Consider the following 26,095-nt stretch of genomic DNA (forward strand, 5'->3'; position numbering starts at 1 on the left):
GTTTGATCACTTTTCACACCTTTATTATTTTATTATTTATTATTATTATACAGGATTTATATAGCGCCAACAGTTTGCGCAGCGCTTTACAGTGTGGGGGAAGACAATACAGTTACAGTAGAATTCAATACAGGAGGAATCAGAGGGCCCTGCTCGTTGGAGCTTACAATCTAGAAGGAAGGGTCAAGTGAAACAAAAGGCAGTAACCGAGGGGGGTGGGCAGATGGATAAAATGGAGGTAGAGTTGTTAGGTGTGGGTAGGATAGGCTTCTCTGAAGAGGAGGGTTTTCAGAGATCGCCGAAAAGCTAATAGAGTAGGAGATAATCGGACAGATAAGGGTAAGGAGTTTCACAGGATTGGAGAGGCTCTGGTAAAGTCCTGAAGGTGAGCATGGGAGGAGGTGACAAGAGAGCTAGAGAGCAGGAGGTTTTGAGAGGAACGAAGAGAGCGATTAGGTTGGTATTTTGAGACTAGGCTAGTGATGTAGTTGGGGGCTAAGCTGTGGATGGCTTTGTAAGATGTTGTTAGTATTTTAAATTTGATTCAAATACAAACACCTTTGAATTGTTTACAGCATTCTTTTGTTCACAATTTTCGTTTATAGGATATTTTTGTGCCATATTCATTATTATTCTGTTTTATGCACTTGTTCTTTAATTTTAGCGCTGTACTATATTGTATATTTATGTTTGATGTACTATTTGTCTAGTGAAGTTCTAGCAGCTATGTATATTCTCCAAGCGCAGTTTCTGCACAATTTCCAATACCTTTAAAATAATTATCCTTTGCTATATTACCAGATGCTGCTCCTGTATGGGGTGCTGTGGTCGAGGAGAACTAAGGCCGCGTACGGTGTGGCTTGGTCACCCTGAGAAGAGAGAACAACGCTATCCACGGAACGTCATCAACAATCAGAAATACAACTTCTTCACTTTTCTACCAGGGGTAGGTCTGGAGATCCACTGTCTTTTCCCACCTGGAGCACCCGAGTGCACCCTCATTAAAGGAACTGTACAATTTCAGTTACCAAAATTTGGAACGCCAATACAAGTACGGGTGTCATTAAAATACCGAAGTGGTTGGTGTAGGACAGTGTGCCTGCAGAAAGTGGTAATGAGGCAGAAATAGCCAGGACTGGGAGACCAGCGTAAATTGTTGGGACTTTCCATTGTTGTTCATTAAAACTGAAGTCAATGCATTAGAACAAAGGCATAGTTCATTGAAAAAATCCCTTTTCTATGCAATAAAATCCTTTATATATAAGACCATGCAAAGAGAAGTGACTTTCAATCAGGCTCAATGGGGAGAGAGAGATAGAAACTCATGTCACTGGGAAGGGTCTGCCTCAATAGATTGCCATAAAATCCTTACCCAATCTATCCAAAGCAAAACAAAAATAAAGTTTTGCCCATATTCCTCTTTAAAGTAAACTTCTAATACAAACTTCAAAACGATTTACTTATTTTTTAATAGAATGAACTATGAAGTGAATGTCCAATCTGCCTTTTGATAAAACTGGGCAGAAACTGCCCACAGCAATGCATTCACCCAGAACCCAGCAGGGGCAGAAGAAGTACCCTAATTGGGCGCCATGTCCTGTGACACTCTGCCTCTGCATCACCCAGCCCTGTCTTGCACTGTGCAGGACAGAGCTGTTAAACTGACCGCTTAGTCCTGCAGGTTAAACTGGGAGGACACGGGCAACCAGCAGGAAAGGTATACCAGCAGGATCATCGGAAATGCGGGGTCTAAGCACTAACCGGTGTTCACCAGAGCTCCTAATGGTGGAGATGGGTTTTGCTGTGTGTTAGTACCAGGTCACGGTCCTCAGAATCACCACACCAGGAGGTGAGCAGGCTGGGGTCCAGTAGCAGATATAGCAGGTAGGGATCAAGCAGAAGCGTAGTCAGTACACAAGCCAAAGGTCAGTAACAAGTGGTTTCAGGTTGGGATCAAGCAGAAGCGTAGTCAGTACACAAGCCAAAGTTCTTTAACAAGTGGTTTCAGGTTGGGATCAAGCAGAAGCGTAGTCAGTACACAAGCCAAAGGTCAGTAACAAGTGGTTTCAGGCTGGGATCAAGCAGAAGCGTAGTCAATACACAAGCCAAAGGTCAGTAACAAGTGGTTTCAGGTTGGGATCAAGCAGAAGCGTAGTCAGTAAACAGTAAACAAGCCAAAGGTCAGTAACAAGTGGTTTCAGGTTGGGATCAAGCAGAAGAGTAGTCGAGAAACCAGCCAAAGGTCAGTAACAAGTGGTAAATAAGGACAGCTGCCAGTACACAAAAGAACGAGATATTGGCTGAAGAGAGCGAAATAATCTGGCAAACAGGAAGTGCAGGGACATGGGTTAAATTAGGAAGTTCATTCAAGGAGCAAAGAGTTCAAAGTTAACCAAGAGACAAGGCAAGGAAGTCCAAAGGATCAGACAGGGAGCTGTCAAGAATCTCAGCTGGCTGAGCAAGAAGACCCACTGAGGGCATAGATCATGGGTTCAGAACCCAGTCCTGACACTGTATCTGAATGCCACAAACTAAAACCATTGTGTTTATTATTTTTAATATTCAAAGCAAACTCACCAATCCATCCATGTCTCCATGCTTTGTTTTGTTGAGAAATCACTTTGAAAAACACCCCCCTATCATTTCTAGCCTCAGCCATCTTGAGTAAGGGCAGATGATTCATGTAGCATTTACTTCCCAGAATCTGTCTGCCCTTAGCTCAGACATGCAGGGCAGAAGAGTGAGCTTAGCCCAGAAAGCTCCTCTTCCTATAAAGACTCCTGGGATGTAAGACATCATTTTGGGCAGGGCCAAAAACCAGAAAGCAACTGAAGAAATGTAAAAAAAAAAAAAAAGTTTAAAACAAGTAAATATAATTAACAGTGCTGTGAAAAAGCATTTGCCACCCTTCCTGATTTAAATTTTTTTTGCATATTTGTCACACAAATGAATCAGATCATCGAACACATTTTGATACTACACAAAGATAACCCGAGGAAATACAAAATGCAGATTTTAAATGGGGATTTAACTAAGGGAAAAAAGCTGTCCAAACCTGCCTGTGAAAAAGTAATTGCCCCAAAACTTTGGCACCCTTGGCGGCAACAACTGCAGTCAAGCGTTTGCGATAACTGGCAATGAGTCTTTCACATCACTGTGGAGGAATTTTGGCCTACTGTTCTACATTGGAAGGTTTTTGAGCATAAACTGCCTGTTTAAGGTCATGCCACAGCATCTCAAACGGATTTAAGTCTGGACTTTTGACTAGGGCACTCCAAAACCTTAATTTTTTTTTTTTATTTATTTTTTTAGCCATTTAGAGGTGGACTTGCTGGTGTGTTTCGAATCATTGTCCTGCTGCATAACCTAAGTGTGCTTGAGCATGAGGTCAGGAACTGATGGCGGGCAAGCCCCAGACTATCACACTACCACCACCATGTCTGACTGTTGGTATGATGTTCTTTTTATGAAATGCTGTGTTCGTTTTATGCCAGTTGTAAGGGGATGCACACCTTTCAAAAAGTTCAACTTTTGTCTCATCAGTCCACAGAATATTTGCCCAAAAGTCTTGGGATCCTCAAGATGTTTTTTGGCAAATGTGAGATGAGCCTTTGTGTTTTTTGGTCAGCAGTGGCTTTGGCCTTGGACCTCTCCCATGGACGCCATTTGTGCCCAGTCTTTCTTAATGTTGACTCATGAACACTGACTTTACCTGAGGCAAGTGCGGCTTCAGTTCTTTAGATGATGTTCTGGGTTCTTTTATGACATCCTAATTGAGTCGTCGTTGTGCTCTTGGAGTAATTTTGGTGGGCCGCCCACTCCTGTGAAGGTTCACCACTGTTCCACGTTTTCTCCATTTGTGGATAATGGCTCTAGCCGTGGTTCGCTGGAGTTCCAAAGCCTTAGAAATGCCTTTTGTGACCCTTTCCGGACTGATGAATGTCAATTAACTTGTCTGTTTTTGAATGACTTTAGATCATGATATGCTGCTTTTTTAAATCTTTTAGCGTGCTTCACATTGTCAGATATATTTAACCACTTTACCACCGGAGGATTTTGCTGTCTTCCGTCCAGGCCACTTTTTGCGATTCGGCGCTGTGCGACTTCAACTGACAATTGCGCGGTCGTGCGACGCTGTACCCAAACGAAATTTACGTCCTTTTTTTCCCACAAACAGAGCTTTCTTTGGTGGTATTTGATCACCTGTGCGATTTTTACTTTTTGCGCTATAAACAAAAAAAGAGCGTTTATTTTGAAAAAATAACAATATTTTTAACATTTTTTTTATATGAAATTCCCCCCAAAAAAGATGTAAAAAGCAATTTTTTTAAAAAATTTTTGGCCAATTTGTTTTATGCTTCATATGTTTGGTAAAAAAAATCGCAATAAGCGTATTTTGATTGGTTTGCGCAAAAGTTATTGCGTTTACTAACAAAGGGAAAGATTTCTGTCATTTTTGGTGTTTTTTTTTTTAACGCGTAATGGCGGCGATCTGCGATTTTTTTTTTTTTTTTTTTTTTGCGGGACTGCGACATTGCGGCGGACAGATCGGACCCTTGACTGACATTTTTGACACTTTTGGGGGTACCAGTGACATTACTGCAGTAATCAGTGCTATATATATGCACTGTTACTGTAAAAATGACACTGGCAGGGAAGGGGTTAATTTTATTGGAGAGGGAGGGGTTAATGTATGCCTGGTGCTTACTGACGTGTAGGGGGGGGAGGTGACTGACTGAGTCATGGACAGATCGGATGTCCAGCTATGCTGAACAGTCCGATCTGTCACTCCCTGTCACTATGGAGATCCGCCCGCTGTGTTTACACACAGCGGGCGGATCTCCAGACTCAATCCCCGACGATCGGGGCAGAGCAGTGGCGATCGCCGCTGCTCCTCCCCTAGCCCGACTCCCGCTGTGAATGAAAACAGCGGGAGCAAGCCTCCGGCGGCGCGCAAGCGCCGCCCAGAAGGGGGAGTGTCTGACGACATAGTACTACGTCGTCAGACGATAACGAGCCACTCTGCCGCAGTAATATTACTGTGAGCAGACGTAAAGTGGTTAAGTGATTTCTTGATTCAACAGGTCTGGCAGTAATCGGGGCTTGGGTGTGGCAAGTAAAATTTAACTCTGCTTTCCAAAAAATCTGGTTAAGCCCAGTTTATTCATTATTTAGCAAGGGCAAGCTAGGAAAATTACTTTTTCACAAAGGGCCAGGAAGGTTTGGACTGCTTTTTTCCCCCCAATAAATATCATTATTTAAAAACTGCATTTTGGATTTACTCTGGTCATCTTAATATTAAAATGTGTTTGATCTATATCATTTAAGTGTGACAGGTAGGCAAAAAAAAAAAGAAACCAGGAAGGGGGTAAATACTTTTTCACAGTACTGTAAATTCCTATCTTTTTTTTTTTTTCTAATACTAGCAGCATAAGGATTACACAATGTTAATGTTGATTGAGAAAGTTTAGTTCCGCTGACTTGATAAAGATTTGTGTAACGTGAAAGAATCTCAGCCGCACTCCGCTTAGATTTGTGTAAGCTTCTTACAGTGGGGGAAATAATTATTTGATCCCCTGCAGATTCTGTAAGTTTGCCCACTTACAAATGTTATCATAGGTGTATTTTAAATGATCGAGATCGAATATCAACCAAAAATCCAGAAAAAATATGACACAAATGTTTTAAATTGTGTTGTAGTTCAGTGAGCAAAATAAGTATTTGATACCCAAGTAAAACATGACTTAGTACTTGGTGGAGAAACCCTTGTTGGCAAGCACAGAGGTAAGACGTTTCTTGTAGTTGGTTGGCACACCTCTCAGGAGGGATTTTGGTCCACTGTTCCTACAGATCTTTACTAAATCCTTAAGGTTTCTTGGCTGTTGTTTGGCAACTGCCAGTTTCAGCTCCCTCCATAAATTGCCTATAGGATTAAGGTCTGGAGACTCGCTAGGCCACTCAATGACTTTAATGTGCTTTTTTGTAAGCCATTCCTTTGTTGCCTTGGAGGTATGTTTTGGGTCATTGTCATGCGGGAAGACCCATCCATGCCCCATCTTCAGTGTTCTGGCTGAGGGAAGAAGGTTCTCATCCAAGATTTTACAATACTGTACATGGCCCCGTCCATTGGCCCCTTAATGCGGCAAAGTCGGCCTGTACATTTAGCAGAGAAACAGCCCCAAAGTGTAGTGTTTCCACTTTTTGACTGTAGGGATGGTGTTCTTAGGGTCAAAGTTAGTATTTTTCTTCCTCCAAACACGGCGAGTCAAGTTAGTGCCAAAGAGCTCAATTTTGGTCTCATCTGACCACAGCCCTTTCTCCCAATCCTTCTCTGAATCATTTAGATGTTCGTTGGCAAATCTCAGATGGGCTGTACATGTGACTTCTAGATGAGGGGGACCTTGCGGGCGCTGCAGGATTTCAATCCATGGTGGCGTATTGTGTTAACAATGGTTGTTTGGTGGCTGTGGTCCCAACTGCCTTGAGATCATTCACAAGCTCCTCCAGTGTAGTTCTGGGCTGATCCCTCACTCTTCTCATGATCATCCTTACCCAATAAGGCAAAATCTTGCATGGAGCTCCAGACCGAGAACTATTGATGGTTATTTTGTATTTCTTCCATTTGTGAATAATCCCTCCAACAGTTGTCTCCATCTCACCAAGCTTCTTGCTGACGGTTATGTAGCCCGGTCCAGCCTTGTGCAGGTCTACAATCTTGTCCCTGATATCCTTTGACAGCTCTTTGGTCTTTCCCCTGATGGTGAGGTTTGAATGGGAAAAAGAGATTCTGTGGACAGGTGCCTTTTTATACACATAAGGAGTTGTCATTAGGAGCACCTTCTTAACTTGACAGGACTATTCTTTGTACCACATGAGCACATACTGTAGTCTGTGGGAGCCAGAATTATTGTTGGTTGGTAGCTGATCAAATACTTACTTTTAGGGTTGCACCGATACCGAGCATTTGCATGAGTATTGTCTGATGCTTAATCCGATACCTCAAGGCTCCAGCAGTGTCGCTCGAAGAGACGTCACGCAAGGGATTTGGAGGCGTAATGCGCTCCTTCCCGGAAGTCAGTGGGCGGAGAAGACAAAGGGGGTCAGTGGCGTGTTGGAGGCGTCAGAACACCGCGGCTTCCATCTTGGTACACCCAGCACTCGCCCACAGTAAGGCTTGTTAGTTGTTACACATAGCCAAGTTATGTTACACAGAGCCAAATCAGTGCTGCCTTTCAGTGCCTGTCCCATCAGTGCCACCTATCATTGCCCATCAGTGTCACCTATCAATGCTCATTAGTGCTGCATATTAGTGCCTCCTCAGTGCCACCTAGTTAGTGCCCATTAGTCCTGCCTCTTGGCATACTCCGTACACCCAGCACTCACCCGCAGTAAGGCTTGTTAGTTGTTACACATAGCCAAGTTATGTTACACAGAGCCAAATCAGTGCTGCCTTTCAGTGCCTGTCCCATCAGTGCCACCTATCATTGCCCATCAGTGTCACCTATCAATGCTCACTAGTGCTGCATATTAGTGCCTCCTCAGTGCCACCCAGTTAGTGCCCATTAGTGCTGCCTCTTGGCATACTCCGTGCACCCAGCACTCACCCGCAGTAAGGCTTGTTAGTTGTTACACACAGCCAAGTTATGTTCCACACGGCCAAATCCGTGCTGCCTTTCAGTGCCCATCAGTTCCACCTATCAGTGCCCATAAGTGCTGCCTATCAGTGCCCATCAGTGTCCCCTTTCAATGCTCATTAGTGCTGCATATTAGTGCCTCCTCATCAGTGCCCTTCAGTGCTGCCTCATCAGTGCCGCCTATCAGTGCTGCATATCAGTGACACAATATGCCACCTATTAGTGCCTCCTCATCAGTGCCATCCCATTAGGGTCCTTCAGTGCCACCTCATCAGTGCCCCATCAGTGCAGCCTCATCAGCACAAATCAGTGAAAGAGAAAAATTTACTTTTTTACAAAATTGTGCTTTAAAAACTATCACATGACATAAAAAAGAGAGTACTTGGAACAAATGTATCGGTACTTGTACTTGGTCTTTAAAAAGTGGTATCAGTGCAACCCTACTTATTTTACTCACCTGACTGCAACTCATTTTATAACATTTGTATCGTATCGTGTTTTTTCTGGATTTTTGGTTGATATTCTCTCTGTCATTTAAAACACACCTATCATAAAAATTATAGACCCTTCATTTCTTTATAAGTGGGCAAACCTACAAAATCTGCAGGGGATCAAATATCCCCCCCCCCCCCCGTATCTGGGTTTGGCTGTAGAGGTCCATAAAACAGAAGTTTAACAAACGGATGGGGCACCCTGTTATTAATGTCTGTGTTTTAAGTGTTTAGTGATAAGTTTTATGTCAAGGTGAATTCTAAATGGTTTCTATATTTTATTTTGCATTTGCCCATGCAGTGTTAAAACGCCTATAAATGGAACGTTGTTGGAAAGGATCCATTACACAGACACACACGCTGTGTGTTTACAGTAATACAATTAGTTTGGTAGCCTTCCCCCAGGCCTGGAGCCCCCCGCTGTGCTAGAAATGAATCAACCAAGGGGACACATGTTGCACAGACTTTTGTTAATGCAACTTAATTAGTGACCAAATGATCTTTTCCAGTTCTAGATGATAAATCCGGGATCTTGGCGTGGTTTCAAAATGGCAGAACTATGAATGCAATAAAAAACGGAGTTTACTCGCCCTTTACACGATGATAAATTAAAACTTCTATGACTGCAGGCCACACTTTACCCATTTCATAGGTGACCCCCTGACCTCACAGCAGGCTCCCGATGTGGAATAATTGCCACCCCCGGGGCCGAAAAAAGCCATCTGTGGATAGAGTGTTGTGTATTATCTTAAACCTGGAAGCTTGCACGTTGAAGTAAGATTTCTGATGCTTTATTTTGTGCCGCGTTTTTTGGGTCCATCAGCGTGTTTTAAACAAAAATAAAGGAGTAGTCTTTGTGTCATTAGTGTCCTGCTGCTCCCTGACACTCCGAAATCCAGAGCCGTGACCCGGGGCTGCGGGGAACCCTAATTATCACCTGGCGGGAAGGTGACAGCTATGGGCATAATCGATCACTTTGAGTTTTTATCTGTTGAAGTATTTTAAACAAGTGGAGGGTTAAATTACCACGTCTAAGTAAACGCAAAACCCGCTGATTTTTTTTTTTTTTTCTTTTTTTTTTCCCCCTTACTTAAAATGTTGTCTATCTGACTGAATCCTAATCTAGATTTTAAAGAGAGATGGAAACTGATTTTATTATGCTATGGAATTATTATTATTATTATTATTATTATATAATTTTTTTAAATTTATATATTAAATATATTATTTATATTTTTTTTTCTTTTTCTTTTTTTTTTTTAAACATCGTCTTTTTTTTTTTTTTCTTTTTTTTTTTTCCCCCTTACTTAACCACTTGCCGACTGCCTAACGCCGATCTACGTCGGCAGTCAGCCCCTCACAGGCAAAGTGACGTAGGGCTACGTCACTAGCTTGTGAGGGTCTAGGGAGCGAGCGCGCGCCCCCGGAGGCGCGCTCCCGCGTGGTCACGGACCCCCCCGCGCGTGTGACCAGCGGACCCGATGTCCGCCGGTCACTCGGCGATCGGCGGGGGAGAGGGAGAATGTCAGGCAGCTTGTGTAAACAAGCTGCCTGTCATTCTCCTCGCTGTAAAGACACTGATAAAACGGATCTAGTATGTAGATCCGTTGATCAGTGTCCTTACAGCTCAAGCCACAGCCAATCACAGTAGAAAGCACGCCCCTAGGGATACACACAGCCCCTCCCTTCCAAATAAAGTTAACCCCTTCACAACCAGTGTATTTTTACAGTAACAGTGCATATGTATAGCACTGATTACTGTAGAAATGTCACTGGTAACCCCAAAAGTGTCACAAATGTTAGTCAAGGGTCCGATCTGTCTGCCCCAATGTCGCAGTACCGCAAAAAAAATCGCAGATCGCCGCCATTACGCGTTAAAAAAAAAACAACAAAAATGACAAAAATCTTTCCCTTTGTTAGTAAACGCGATAACTTTTGCGCAAACCAATCAAAATACGCTTTCTGCGATTTTTTTTTTTTACCAAACATATGTAGCATAAAACAAATTGGCCGAAAATTTTAAAAAATTTTGATTTTTACTTTTTTTTTGGGGGGAATTTCATATAAAAAAATGTGAAAAATATTGTTATTTTTGCAAAATTGACGCTCTTTTTTTGTTTATAGCGCGTGATCAAAAAATCGCACAGGTGATCAAATACCACCAAAAGAAAGCTCTGTTTGTGGGAAAAAAAGGACGTTAAATTCGTTTAGGTACAGCGTCGCACGACCGCGCAATTGTCCGTTAAAGTCACGCAGTGCCGAATCGCAAAATACCCCCTGGTCAGGAAGGGGGTAAAATCTTCCGGGGCTTAATCTAGATTTTAAAGAGAGATGGAAACTGATTTTATTATGCTATGGAATTATTATTATTATTATTATAATATATTTTTTTAAATTTATATATTAAATATATTATTTATATATTTTTTTTTCTTTTTTTTTTTTAAACATCGTCTTTTTTTTTTTTTTTTTCTTTTTTTCTCCCCCTTACTTAATATGTTGTCTATCTGACTGAATCCTAATCTAGATTTTAAAGAGAGATGGAAATATATATATATATATATATATATATATATATATAAAAAATATTTTTTTTTTTTCTTTTTTTTTTAATACATCGTCTTTATTAATTATTTTCAGGAGTAAAAATTACAAATGCAACTTGTTTTAGTTCACTGTTGCCAAGTTCTATGAAGTGTAAAGCGCTACGAAAACTGTTGCTGCTATATAAATCCTGCATTATTATTATAATGTGCTGCATTTACAGTACATCTGGAAAGTATTCACAGCACTTTACTTTTTTCCACATTTTGTTATGTTACAGCCTTTTCCAAAATGGATTAAATTCATTATTTTCCTCAAAATCCTACAAACAATCCCCCATAATGACAATGTGAAAGAAGTTTGTTTTTGACATCTTTGCAAATTTGATCTGTGCTGTTACACACACAGCAACATCCAATGACAGTTAGAAACACGCCCCTAGGGACACACTTAACCCCTCCCTCTCCAATAAAGTTAACCCCTTCCCTCCCAGTGTCATTTTTACAGTAACAGTGCATATGTATAGCACTGATTACTGTAGTAATGTCACTGGTACCCCCAAAAGTGTCAAAAATGTCAGTCAAGGGTCCGATTTTGTCCACCGCAATGTCGCAGTACCGCAAAAAAAAACGCAGATCGCCGCCATTTCGCGTTAAAAAAAAAACCAACAAAAATGACAATCTTCCCTTAGTCAGTAAACGCAATAACTTTTGCGCAAACCAATCAAAATACGCTTATTGTGATTTTTTTCTTTTTACCAAACATAGGTAGCAGAAAACAAAAATTGGCCAAAAATGTAAAAAACATTTGATTTTTACATTTTATTGGGGGAATTTCATATAAAAAAATGTGAAAATATTGTTAGTTTTGCAAAATTGTCGCTCTTTTTTTGTTTATAGCGCATGATCAAAAAATCGCACAGGTGATCAAATACCACCAAAAGAAAGCTCTGTTTGTGGGGAAAAAAAGGACGTCAAATTCGTTTAGGTACAGCATCACACGACCGCGCAATTCTCCGTTAAAGTCATGCAGTGCCGAAACGCAAAATACCCCCTGGTCAGGAAGGGGGTAAAATCTTGCGGGGCTTAAGTGGTTAAGGGTGGAACTCCACTTCAACTTTGCTCATTGCTCCATCATAAAACCATATCACCTGTAATGGATATCTGTAAACTGAGCTTTAATAAGGTGCCAATTACGACTGAATAATATCTTAAGGAGAAGCGGGTGTCTGTCTATCTTGCAATTCCTCAGATTTTGGTTACCATTTTCCTTGTCAAAGAAAGAGAAAACGGGAGTAAGAATCTGATTTGGTTGCTGGTATTTACCATTACATACAGTATGGCAGCAGGGGATATTTTTGTGTGGTTGGTTGTTTAGTAATGGCAATCTGGTAATTTTGCTCTTTTTTAATTTTTCAGATTCTCTTTAATCAGTTCAAATACTTCTTCAACCTGTATTTCCTACTGCTGGCCTGTTCGCAGTTTGTGCCCGAGATGCGCCTGGGACCCCTCTATACCTTCTGGGTTCCTCTGGTGAGTGGATTAATAAACCGCCTCAAATCCAATTTCTTAAATTTGTTTTGGTAATTTATTTGGGGCCTATTCCTAAAAGTTAAAATCGCTAATGTGGAGCTTTCTATTTATTTTTATTTTTCTCTGTTTTGTAAAACCTTGTTCAAAAATTGACATTACATTTTTTTAAGCTGTTTTGCATATGCTTTATTGAAATTCACCTTCAGGTTTTTTTTTTTTTTACTCAGTTTTGCAATAACTGACACAATTTTACTTGTAACACAAACCTCTCATTATTCATCTTTCATTCACTTCCCATCTTCATAAACTGGCAACCTTGGCCCAGATTCTTCAAGGTGTTACAACCACTTAAAGTGGAAGTCCAGTCAAATCCTAACCGTTCTTAAACCTGCTTCCACTGCCATTCTAAACCAAATTCTAACTACCCTGTAAAGCAGGGGTCTCCAAACTTTTTAAACAAAGGTCCAGTTTTCTGTCCTTCAGACTTTAGGGGGGCTGGATGTTGGTGTCAGTGGGATGATTAGTGTCTCATCATTTGGTGCCATTGGGAGTAATAGTGCCCTATCATTGGTGTCAGTGGGAGGAATAGTGCCCCATCATTGGTGTCAGTAGGAGGAATAGTGTCCCATCATTGGTGCAAGTGGGAGTAATAGTGTCCCATCATTTGGTGCCAGTGGGAGGAATAGTGCCCCATCATTGGTGTCAGTGGGAGGAATAGTGCCCCATCATTGGTGTCAGTGGGAGGAATAGTGCCCAATCATTGGTGTCAGTGGGAGGAATAGTGCCCAATCATTGGTGTCAGTGGGAAGAATAGTGCCCCATCATTTGGTGTAAGAAGGGGTAATAGTGTCCCATCATTGGTAGTGTAAGAAACCATGCCCCATTATTGGTGTCAATAGGAAGTATAGGGCCCCATCATTGGTGTCAGTGGAAGGAATAGTGCCCCATCATTTGGTGTAAAAAGGGGTAATAGTGTCCCATCATTGGTAGAGTAAGAAACCATGCCCCATTATTGGTGTCAATAGGAAGTATAGGGCCCCATCATTGGTGTCAGTAGGAGGAATAGTGCCCCATCATTGGTGTCAGTAGGAGGAATAGTGCCCCATCATTGGTATCAGTGGGAGGAATAATATTCCATCATTTGGTGTCAGTGGGTCAAATAGTGCCCCATCATTTGGTGTAAGAAGGGGGAATAGTGTCCCATCATTGGTAGAGTAAGAATCCGTGCCCCATTATTGGTGTCAATAGGAAGTATAGAGCCCCATCATTGGTGTCAGTGGAAGGAATAATGCCACATGATTGGTGTCAGAAGGAAGAACAGTGCCTCATTATTGGTTTTAGTAGGAAAAATTGCACTCCTTTATTGGTGTCAGTAGGAAGAATTATGCCCCATCATTGGTATCAGTGGGAGGAATAGTGCCCCATCATTGTTGTCAGTGGGAGGAATAGTGCACCATCATTGGTGTCAGTGGGAGGAATAGTGCACCATCATTGGTATCAGTGGGAGGAATAGTGCCCTATCATTGGTATCAGTGGGAGGAATAGTGTCCCATCATTTGGACTGTCATTTGAGCTGTCAAACAAATCCAGTGACACAGGAGTGTGGGGGGGGGGGGAGGGGGTGAGGTCGAGTCCCACTGTTTGGGTCAATGGACGCAGCAGCGGGAATCAGGAGTGAGCCTGCACAGGTGCCCCAATAAAAAGCGGCTTTCCGTGGGGGGGCACCCGATGAAATAGAGTAGCCTGGAGTGCTAGCGGGGAGACCCCAGAAGAAGAGGATCGGGGCTGCTCTTCAAAACTATTACACAGAGCAGGTAAGTATAGGCATGCTTGTTATTTTGAAACCAAAACAAAAGGTTTACAACCACTAAAAGTATTTTTAGGGTTTGACTGGACTTTTACCAAGTTTTTATTAGATGAACTAAAGACCAAACACTTTTTTTTTGTTTTGGATAGAGTAAGGGAGGGCTATAAACCCATCCAATCTTTTTTTGCCATCCCATTGGGGAGATTTCCCTTCATTGCTTGTCCCAAAGCCATACACAAGAAGTTGTGGGAAATGCATCTAAAGTGAGGGAAGTGGTCACCAGAAGATATGTTATTTAAGTACAAGAGGCATGTGTATTCTTAGTTTAATTTTTGAGCTTCCTGTTAAAAAGCCCAGTCACTTTTGCTCTCCCTCCTTGTGCAAGGTGACTGGTCTTGTCTCCGCCCCCTCCTGTAGATTTCTGTAGGCAGCCTGTAGTGGGTGGAGCCTGTTTTGTCCCTCCCTCAGCTCTGCTCCCAGCACAGGCCATGTAGAGCAGTGATGATTTCACGGCTACATTTAAAAACGAATATTATTATTATTATTATTATTATTATTATTATTATAATACAGGATTTATATAGAGACATAGAAAAGTGATGGCAGAAAAAAAACAAAGCAGTCTATCGAGTCTGCCCTTTTTTTTTGGGGGGGGGGGGCATTTGGATTTTGGTGTCTTTATTTTTTCTCTGTTCTCTTTATTCCCTGAATATAGATCTATGTTTATCCCAAGCAATAAAAGTTAACTAAAAAAAATGGGCAGAGTCGATGGACTACTTGGGCTTTTTCTGGCATCACTTTGCTGTGTTTCTAAATAAATCCTGTATAATTACACTATTCTTTTTTTTATTTGTATAGCGCCAACAGTTTACGCAGCTCATTACAATATAAAAGGGAGACAGTACAGATACAATACAATAAAATATAAGATGATTAAGAGGGCCCTGCTCATAAGAGCTTACAATCTAATAGGGTGGGGCAAGTGTTACAAAAGGTTGTAACTGTGGGGGATGAGCTGGTGGTAAAGTGATAAAAGATTCGTTGGAGGCGTGATGGGCTTCCCTGAAGAGATGAGCTTTCAGGGATCGCCCAAAGGCAGTCAGAGTAGGAGATAGCCGGACAGATTGAGGTAGAGAGTTCCAGAAGGATGGGAGAGGCTCTGGAGATGTTCTGGAGATGAGCATGGGAGGAGGAGACAAGGGAGCTAGAGAGCAGGAGGTCTTAGGAGGAGCGGAGAGGATGGTGATATTTGGAGACAAGATTGGTGATGTAGCTCGGGACAGAGTTTTGAATAGCTTTGTATGATGTTAGTATTTTGAATTTAATTCACTGGGCGATCGGAAGCCAGTGGCAGAGAGGGGTGGCAGACACTGAGCGATTGGTGAGGTAGAGGAGTCTGGCAGCAGCAATTATGATAGACTGAAGAGGAGATAGCCTATGGAGAGGTAGGCCTATGAGAGTTGCAATAGTCAATATGGGAAATAACAAGGGAGTGCATAGGTAGCTTGGTGGTTTAATTGGTTACAAAGGGGTGAATTTTAGAGGTGTTATGGAGGTGAAGTTTGGGTTTGTAAAGGCATAAGTGAATATTTTATGTGCCTTGAGCTCAGGTTTAACGGTTTTGCCAAGCACAATGGAAAGCCTGTGGATACCAACATGCATAAATCATGTAATTTCCATTGTGTTAAGCAAAACAGACCCAGTTGGGGCTTTTATAACTCTTACCGAATAAAGAATGAGTAAATAATCTGTATCCGTTCTCTCCACAGGGGTTTGTCCTGGCCGTCACCATCATCCGTGAGGCTGTGGAGGAGATCAGATGCTTCGTGAGGGATAAGGAAGTCAACTCGCAGATCTACAGCAAGCTTACAACGAGAGGTCAGGCTGAGGCCTTTTATTTCTATGCTTGTTCTGGCTTTCCTTTCAAAGGCTTGGCAAATAGCAGGGACCTCATCTGGGCCAATTGCTAGTGGCAGCTTGGAATACTGCTGCAGGAGCTGTGTGCCATGCAGGCAGCTGTACCTTTTAGGATGCTGCAGGAGCTGTGTGCCATGCAGGCAGCTGAACCTTTTGGGGATGCTCTAGGAGCTGTGTGCCATGCAGGCAGCTGAACCTTTGGGGATGCTCTAGGAGCTGTGTGCCATGCAGGCAGGGGAACCTTTGGGGATGCTGCAGCAGCTGTGTTCCATGCAGGCAGGGGAACCTTTGGGGATGCTGCAGGAGCTGTGTGCCATGGAGGCAGCTGAACCTTTGGGGATGCTGCAGGAGCTGTGTGCCATGCAGGCAGGTGAACCTTTGGGATGCTGCAGGAACTGTGTGCCATACAGGCAGGAGAACCTTTGGGGATGCTGCAGGAGCTGTGTGCCATGCAGGCAGGTGAACCTTTGGGGATGCTGCAGAAGCTGTGTGCCATGCAGGCAGGTGAACCTTTGGGATGCTGCAGGAACTGTGTGCCATACAGGCAGGAGAACCTTTGGGGATGCTGCAGGAGCGGTGTGCCATGCAGGCAGGTGAACCTTTGGGGATGCTGCAGGAGCTGTGTGCCATGGAGGCAGCTGAACCTTTGGGGATGCTGCAGGAGCTGTGTGCCATGCAGGTAGCTGAACCTTTGGGGATGCTGCAGGAGCTGTGTGCCATGCAGGCAGCTGAACCTTTGGGGATGCTGCAGGAGCTGTGTGCCATGCAGGCAGCTGAACCTTTGGGGATGCTCTAGGAGCTGTGTACCATGCAGGCAGCTGAACCTTTGGGGATGCTGCAGTAGCTGTGTTCCATGCAGGCAGGGGAACCTTTGGGGATGCTGCCAGAGCTGTGTGCCATGGAGGCAGCTGAACCTTTGGGGATGCTGCAGGAGCTGTGTGCCATGCAGGTAGCTGAACCTTTGGGGATGCTGCAGAAGCTGTGTGCCATGCAGGCAGCTGAACCTTTGGGGATGCTGCAGGAGCTGTGTGCCATGCAGGCAGCTGAACCTTTGGGGATGCTGCAGGAGCTGTGTGCCATGCAGGTAGCTGAACCTTTGGAGATGCTGCAAGAGCTGTGTGCCATGTCTTGGCTGTCATACACTATTTAATAAAATTAAAGGAACACTTTTTAATCAGAGTATAGCATCAAGTCAATTAAACTTCTGGGAGATTAATGTGTTCAGTTAAGTAGCAGAGGGGGTTGTTAATCAGTTTCAGCTGGTTTGGTGTTAATGAAATTAACAATAGGTGTGCTAGATTGGCAACAATGCAACGACCTCCAAAACAGGAATGGTTTTACAGGTGGAGGCCACTGACATTTGTTTTTCCTATTCATTTTTTTTTTGACTGTTTTTCACTAGTTTTGCATTTGGCTAGGGTCAGTGTCACTACTGGTAGCATGAGGTGATACCTGGACCCTATAGAGTTTGCATAGGATGGCACATCAATATGTGCCATTGCCAGAAGGTTTGCTGTGCCTCCCAGCACAGTCTCAAGAGAATGAAGGAGATTCCAGGAGACAGGCAGTTACTCTAGGAGATCTGGACAGGGCCATAGAAGGTTCCTAACCCATCAGTAGGACCGGTATCTGCTTCCTTTGTGCAAGGAGGAAGAGGATGAACACTGCCAGAGCCCTACAAAATGACCTCCAGCAGGCCACTGGTGTGAATGTCTCTGACCAAACAATCAGAAACAGACTTTTCTGGTCTGAGGCCCAGATGTCCTCTAGTGTTAAACACCAGAATCGGCAGATCCGTCATTGGCATCTTGTGCTTTTCACAGATGAGAGGAGGTTCACCCTGAGCACATGTGACCGATGTGAAAGGGCCTGAGAAGCCGTGGAGAACGTTATGCTGTCTGTAACATCGCTCAGCATGACCGGTTTGGTGGTGGGTCAGTGATGGTCTGGGGAGGCAAATCCATGGAGGGACACACAGACCTCTACAGACTAAACAACGGCACTCTGACTGTCATTAGGTATCGGATGAAACCGTTGGACCCATTGGCAGACCCTACACTGGTGCAGTGGGTCCTGGGTTCCTCCTGGTGCATGGCAATGCCCGGCCTCATGTGGTGAGAGTATGCAGCCAGTTCCTGGAGGATGATGGAATTGATACCATTGAATGGCCTCCACGCTCGCCTGACCTAAAACCAATAGAACACCTCTGAGACATTATATTTCGTCCATCTGACGCTGCCAGGTTGCACCTTCAGTCTGTTCAGGAGCTCCGTGATGCCCTGGTCCAGATCTGGGAGGAAATATCCCAGGACACCAGCAGACTTTTAATTAGGAGCATGCAACAACATTGTCAGGCATGCATATAAGCAGGTGGGGGCCATACAAACTACTGAATACCATTTTGAGTTGCTGCAATTAAATTTCAGCAAAATGGACTAGCCTGCTGCATCATTTTTTCACTTTGATTTTCGGGGTGGCTTTGAATTCAGCCCTCTGTAGGGTGATAATTTTCATTTCCATCAAACAATGTGGCATCCTTTCATTCCTAACACATTACCCAGTCCATACCAGTATAGATCTTAACACATTACCCAGTCCATACCAGTATAGATCCTAACACATTACCCAGTCCATACCAGTATAGATCCTAACACATTACCCAGCCCATACCAGTATAGATCCTAACACATTACCCAGTCCATACCAGTATAGATCCTAACACATTACCCAGTGCATACCAGTATAGTTCCTAACACATTACCCAGTGCATACCAGTATAGATCCAAACACATTACCCAGTGCATACCAGTATAGATCCTAACACATTACCCAGTGCATACCAGTATAGATCCAAACACATTACCCAGTCCATACCAGTATAGTTCCTAACACATTACCCAGTGCATACCAGTATAGATCCTAACACATTACCCAGTCCATACCAGTATAGATCCTAACACATTACCCAGTGCATACCAGTATAGTTCCTAACACATTACCCAGTGCATACCAGTATAGATCCTAACACATTACCCAGTGCATACCAGTATAGATCCTAACACATTACCCAATCCATACCAGTATAGATCCTAACACATTACCCAGTCCATACCAGTATAGATCCTAACACATTACCCAGTCCATACCAGTATAGAGCCTAACACATTACCCAGTCCATACAAGTATAGATCCTAACACATTACCCAGTCCATACCAGTATAGATCCTAACACATTACCCAGTGCATACCAGTATAGAGCCTAACACATTACCCAGTCCATACAAGTATAGATCCTAACACATTACCCAGTGCATACCAGTATAGATCCTAACACATTACCCAGTGCATACCAGTATAGATCCTAACACATTACCCAGTGCATACCAGTATAGATCCTAACACATTACCCAATCCATACCAGTATAGATCCTAACACATTACCCATTCCATACCAGTATAGAGCCTAACACATTACCCAGTCCATACCAGTATAGAGCCTAACACATTACCCAGTCCATACAAGTATAGATCCTAACACATTACCCAGTCCATACCAGTATAGAGCCTAACACATTACCCAGTCCATACAAGTATAGATCCTAACACATTACCCAGTGCATACCAGTATAGATCCTAACACATTACCCAGTGCATACCAGTATAGATCCTAACACATTACCCAGTGCATACCAGTATAGAGCCTAACACATTACCCAGTCCATACAAGTATAGATCCTAACACATTACCCAGTGCATACCAGTATAGATCCTAACACATTACCCATTCCATACCAGTATAGAGCCTAACACATTACCCAGTCCATACAAGTATAGATCCTAACACATTACCCAGTGCATACCAGTATAGATCCTAACACATTACCCATTCCATACCAGTATAGAGCCTAACACATTACCCAGTCCATACCAGTATAGAGCCTAACACATTACCCAGTCCATACCAGTATAGAGCCTAACACATTACCCAGTCCATACAAGTATAGATCCTAACACATTACCCAGTGCATACCAGTATAGATCCTAACACATTACCCAGTGCATACCAGTATAGAGCCTAACACATTACCCAGCCCATACCAGTATAGATCCTAACACATTACCCAGTCCATACCAGTATAGATCCTAACACATTACCCAGTCCATACCAGTATAGATCCTAACACATTACCCAGTCCATACCAGTATAGAAATCCGAAATCCACCTTGAGATTTTTCCCCATTGAGATCTGACGTGTTTTCAAAGTGTTGCATTCATTTTTTTGAGCAGTGTACTTATCCTGTGTCTTCACACTTTGGGCATATTTTACTGTATATAGCAGTAAATGTGACATCAGTGCAGGTGAATCTTTCTGGTGCATGTTTATAAAATGGCAGTGATGGCACCCCCCCCCCCCCCTGGGGTAAATGGCCAAAATACAGATATCCTGCATTCCAGCCGTTCATCCCTAGGTGCATACTGCCCTAAACATTAGTACCACTTGGTGCACCATTCAGCCTTGTCCAACCACAGCAGCTTTCAGCCACCTATAGAGTTCTACAAGCTGATCTGGACAGTGAAAACATCAGCCTCTCATGCCCAGGGGTTAATTGCCCAGTGGGCACGAGGCCTCACTCTCATACAGTAGCTAAGAATAGGCCCTTGCTGTGAAGGAGCCGTAATACATTGTATTACCTGCACGCCCCTGGTTTAATTGCTGGTTGAATTGGGCACCATTTGCTAGGCAATTAATTTTTTTACATTTTAGGTTACCATGAGCATCCCAACAACACAAGAATCTCATCAAACTCCATTTTTTTTTTTTTTCAGGCACAGTGAAGGTTCGGAGTTCCGGTATACAAGTGGGGGACCTCGTTATTGTGGAGAAGGTATCCATCACTTCATCAAAGTTTGTTAGGTTAATGTACATGTCTGTCCTTTGGTTTTGTATGAAGCACAGCCTAATTCCAAAAAATGTGAGACATTGTGTAAAATCTACATAAAAACAGAATGCAATGATTTGCAAATCTAGAAAAAAAAAAATAAACTATCAAATGTTTAAACTGAGAAAATGGACCATTTAAAAAGGTAATTTTGAAAATGATGGCAGAAACATGTCTCAAAAAAGTTGCGGTGGTGCCATGTTTAGCACGGATTAGCACCCTCCCTTCTTTTAACACTATTCAGAAAATGTCTGGGAACTGAGAAGACCAGTTGATGGAGTTTGGAAAGGAATGTTGTTCCATTCTTACCTGATATAGGATTTTAGCTGCACAACAGACCTAGGTCTTCTTTGTTGTATCTTTCATTTCAAGATGAGCCAAATATTTCCAATTGGTGAAAGGTCTTGACTTCAGGCAGGCCAGTTAAGTACTCACTCTTCTACCGGGAAGTCATGCTGTTGTCATCAATGCAGTATGCGGTTTAGCATTGTCCTGCTGAAATATACAAGGCCTTCCCTGAAAAAGACGATGTCTGGATGGGAGCATATGCTGCTCTAAAACTTGGGTATATCTTTCAGCATTTATGGTGCCTTTCCAGATTTGCAAGCTGCCCATTCCATACATACTAATGCACCCCCATATCATTAGAGATGCTGGCTTTTGAACTGAGCGCTAATAACAAGCCAAAAGGTCCCTTTCCTCTGTAGTCCGGACGATGAGGACCCCATGGTTGCCAAAAAGAATATAAAATTTAAATTCCTCTGACACAGAACAGTTTTCCACTTTGCCACAGACCATTTTAAATGAGCCTCAGCCAGAGAAGATTGTGGCGTTCCTGGATCATGGTCAGATATGGCTTCCTCTTTGCATAATAGAGTGTTCAGACAGTGACTTTTGGAACTATTCCTGAGCCCACGCATTAACCCACTTTAAGACCGGAAGGATTTGCCCCCTTAAAGCGGAGTTCCGGCCACGGGGGTGAAATTTAGATAAAAATACCCCCGGGACAGTCAGGGCTAGTACATTCCACAATGGATAGCCTCTGAACTGTCCCGGGTCGCACTTACCTTTTATAAGAAATACTTACCTTGGAAATTTCTTCTCCAGCGCTGCCATCTCGGATGTGGGCAGCTGAAGCCGCAGCCTCCTCTTCTGCATCCTCTTCCGCGTCCTCTTCTCCCAGAATGCGCCTGCACCGGCCCCGCTCGTCACTTCCGGTGCAGGCGCGTCATCCCTCCACAGATTCTGGGCATGCCCAGAAGCTGTTTAGCAGGGAATGACGCACCCGCACCGGAAGTGACGAGCGGGGCCGGTGCAGGCGCATTGATTCCTGGGAGCGATGACGTTCAGCTCCCAGGAATCAATGCAAAGAGGAAGTGACGGCGCGGGCCGCGGCCGCAGAGGGAGGAAGAGGAAGAAAGGTGAGTATATTTTTCTTCAATAACAAGGTAAGTAAACAAAAAAAAAAAAATCTTAACTATCCATATGTTTTTCAGGTGACCAAAAGCAAGCGGATGGCCCAAAATCGACTTTGTCGATTTTGTGGCCGGAACTCCGCTTTAATGACCAGGGCCTATTTTGCGATTCGGCACTGCGTTACTTTAACAGACTATTGCGCGGTTGTGCGACGCTGTACCCTAATAAAATGTCCTTTTTTTTCCCCCACAAACAGAGCTTTCTTTTGGTGTTATTTGATCACCTGTGCGATTTTTTTTTTTTTTTTTTTTTTTTGCGCTATAAACAAAAAAAAGCCACAATTTTGAAAAAAATAACAATATTTTTCACATTCTACTATATGACCTTCTCAAAAAAAAATGTAAAAATCTAAATTTAACATTTTAGACCAATTTGTTTTCTGCTACATATTTTTGTTAAAAATAATCGCAATAAGCGTATTTTGTGTGGTTTGCGCAAAAGTTATTGCGTCTACTAACTACGGGAAAGATTTGTATCATTTTGGGGTTTTTTTTTGCTAGTAATGGCGGCGATGTGCAATTTTTTTTGCGGGACTGCGACATTGCGGCGGACAGACCGGACCCCTAACTGACATTTTTGACACTTTTTTGGAGGGACCAGTGACATTACTACAGTAATCAGTGCTAAAATATGCCCTGTTACTGTAATAATGACACTAGCAGGGAAGGGGTTAACAGTATAGGTGATCAAGGGGTTAAATGTGACCTTAGGGGAGTGATTCTAACTGTGGGGGGGCGTGGCTTCTGAGATGACCATAGAGACGTGATCCTATAATGAAGGATCAAAGGAGCTCTGTGATCATTCCAGGGAGAAGAACGGTCAGATGTGTTTACAACAGCCAACCGTCCTTCTCTCTCAGCGGGGAGTGATCGCGGGTGTCAGGCGGCAATCGGAGCCGCCTGACACACACATCGGCTGGCGCGCGCTCGCCCCCTGGCTGCCCCCAGGCGACTGACGTACCCATACGTGGTTTTGCCTGGGGTAGCCACTCTGCCGCTATCTATGTTTGTGTATATATATATATATATATATATATATATATATATATATATATATATATATATATATATATATATATATATATATATATATATATATAATCTCTCTATCTATCTATATATCTCTCTCTCTCTCATATATATATATATATATATAATTATGCAGTCGACAAGTGGTTAATGTCCAATAATAATGCCTGTTTTCAATGCAGTGCCGTCTGAGGGCCCGAGCATCCAGTATTGAGTTTTGGCCTTGAGCGCTGAGATTTCTCCAGACTCTTGGAATCTTTTGATGATGTTATGTATTATATGTACTGATGATGATATATTTAAAGTTTTTGCATTTGAGGATTATTATTCTGAAGTTGTTCGACAATTTTTAGATGCAGCTTTTTACAGGTTGGTGAACCTCTGCTCATCCTAACTTCTGAGACACTCTGACTCTCTAAGATGCTCTTTTTATACTCAATCATATCACTGCCCTGTTGCCAATCAACCTAATTAGTTGTAAAATGTCCTTCCAGCTGTCTTTGTTAGTACCCCTTACTTTGCTGGCTTTTTGTTGCCCTGTCCCAACTTTTTTGAGATGTGTTGTAGCCATAAATTTTCATATTACCTTTTTTTTTTTTTCTTGTACATTTTCTCAGTGTAAACATTTGATATGTTTATTATTTTCTATTGTGAATAAAATACGGGTTTATGAGATTTGCAAATCATTTCATTCTGTTTTTCTGTAGATTTTACACAGCGTCCCAACCTTTTTGGAATTGGGGTTGTATGAAGAAAAAGCTACCATTCACATCTGACCTGTAATATGATGACATGGGGGTGTTGTAGGGCCCAGAAATAAGCTATTCAGGTTATTATACAATAGGGATCGACTGAAACTGTTTTTCATTGTTCTTTCATATATTACTGATATTTTGGTCATCGCGTATCGGTATCGGCCAATATAGGCCGATATTTTCGTACATTAGCCACTTTACCACCAGAGGATTTTGCTGTCTTACGTCCAGGCCACTTTTTGCGATTCGGCACTGTGTGACTTTAACTGACAATTGCGCGGTCATGCAACGCCGTACCTAAACGAAGTTTACGTTCTTTTTTTTCCCACAAACCGAGCTTTCTTTTGGTGGTATTTGATCACCTGTGCGATTTTCATTTTTTGCGATATTAATTTAAAAATGCGTAAATTTTGAAAAAATAACAATATTTTTCTACTTTGACAGTTAAAAAATATCCAATATATTCAATTTTTGTCATATATTTAGGCCAAAATGTATTTAGCTACATGTCTTTGACAAAAAAATCTCAATGAGCGTATTTTTAACCGCTTTAAGACCGGAAGGTTTTACTAACACAAGCAGGCGGATTTCCACACTAGATCCCCCGAAGATCGGGGAAGAGCAGTGGTCATCACCGCCGCTGATTACAGCGGGAGCGAGAGAGGGGAATGTCTGGTGATGTAGGTCTACGTCGCCAGACGATAACGAGCCACTTTGCCGCAGTACAGTCAACGTGACTGGTCGGCAAGTGGTTAAACTTGTTTTTTTTTTTTTACTTGACAGGTAGTCTTGAAGAGGGATCTGGGGGTCTAAAGGACCCCAAACCCCTCCTCTGCACTTAAAAAGCATTCAAAACGCCAGGTTTGGTTGTTTTGAATGCTGTCATTTTTTAAAATCTGGCGCCAGTACCCGGAAGTGACGTCATGACGTCACTTCCGGGTTTTTGCATGGAAACCCGATCACGCTATGCTATGGATTTACCTGTAGTTGGCTAAATTGTTTTCCTCTTGGCCATTTTGTGTTGCCCTTGGATGGCCATGGATGTTTGTGTTCTTCACGTAAGGAAAAGTTAACTTCCTATGTGTGACAAATTGATGAAAGTAGGGGCCTTCTTTTGCCCATGAAATCTTCCTTCTACCTTTTTTTTTGGGTACTGGTGGCCTACGTTACACTACTGCTACTTTCCATAAGGGTTTTTACTAGATTGATGTTGAAGAAAGTCTGCCATAGAACAAATGCTTGAACCATAAATGCCTGCTGCACCCGAATTAACTAGGTAACTCCTTTAATGTATCGACCCCTCCTCCCCCTTTCTGCTGTGCTTGGGCATGTGTCTGGGACATGCTGGCATATGGTATTATATACCTAGACAAAATGGGTATTTCCATCATGCCCAGTGTCAAAGAAGTAAAGGGGACAGGGGAAAAAGCATCTCAGGGTACGGGTTGTAAATTGAACTAGTGTCTTTGTCCGTTGGCTCCTCCATACACGGAAGTACTATCTGCTAAATGAAGCACAAGGCGAGCTAAGTAAAGGAGAGTATGAGCTGCTAAGGGATCCAGACTTTAAAGTAGAAGTCCAGGCAAAGCCTAACTAACGCTAACCCTGCTCTCTGCCACATTATAAACCTCATCTATCTAACCCTGTAAAGCAAAAATCGCTGTACTTACCTATTTTGCAGCCAACCTGGCCCGGTCCCAGCATCAGCTGTCAGCGGCGGCTTCAGTGTGGAGGCGGGTGCAGGAAAGGCAGCTGACAATGGAAGCCCTATAGTAACTCTATGGTTGATGTCACTTCCCAATAATTTCACAGCCGTTGTCGGTCCTCTCCTGCACAGAGCTCCACCCCTGGAGACCGGACCAAATTGGCTGCAGATTAGGTAAGTACAATAAAACCTTGGTTTGAGAGTAACTTGGTTTGAGAGCATTTTGCAAGACCAGCAAATTTTTTAAATAAATTTTGACTTGATA

The 26,095-nt window shown here is 42.8% G+C and overlaps 1 protein-coding gene across 1 annotated transcript in view; it reads left to right on the forward strand.

The window, feature by feature from the left end:
• ATP9A (ATPase phospholipid transporting 9A (putative)) overlaps positions 1-26,095 on the forward strand; it is a 224,871-nt gene that overhangs the window by 42,193 nt on the left and 156,583 nt on the right. Inside the window, exons 2-5 of the mRNA XM_082272178.1 lie at positions 802-946; positions 12,088-12,201; positions 15,778-15,886; positions 20,754-20,812. Of these exons, the coding sequence (XP_082128304.1) occupies positions 802-946; positions 12,088-12,201; positions 15,778-15,886; positions 20,754-20,812 (427 nt within the window). The remainder of the gene's footprint in view (positions 1-801; positions 947-12,087; positions 12,202-15,777; positions 15,887-20,753; positions 20,813-26,095) is intronic.

Source organism: Pelophylax lessonae (genome assembly GCF_965119305.1).
Source record: "Pelophylax lessonae genome assembly, chromosome: 11".
Taxonomy (NCBI): domain Eukaryota; kingdom Metazoa; phylum Chordata; class Amphibia; order Anura; family Ranidae; genus Pelophylax; species Pelophylax lessonae.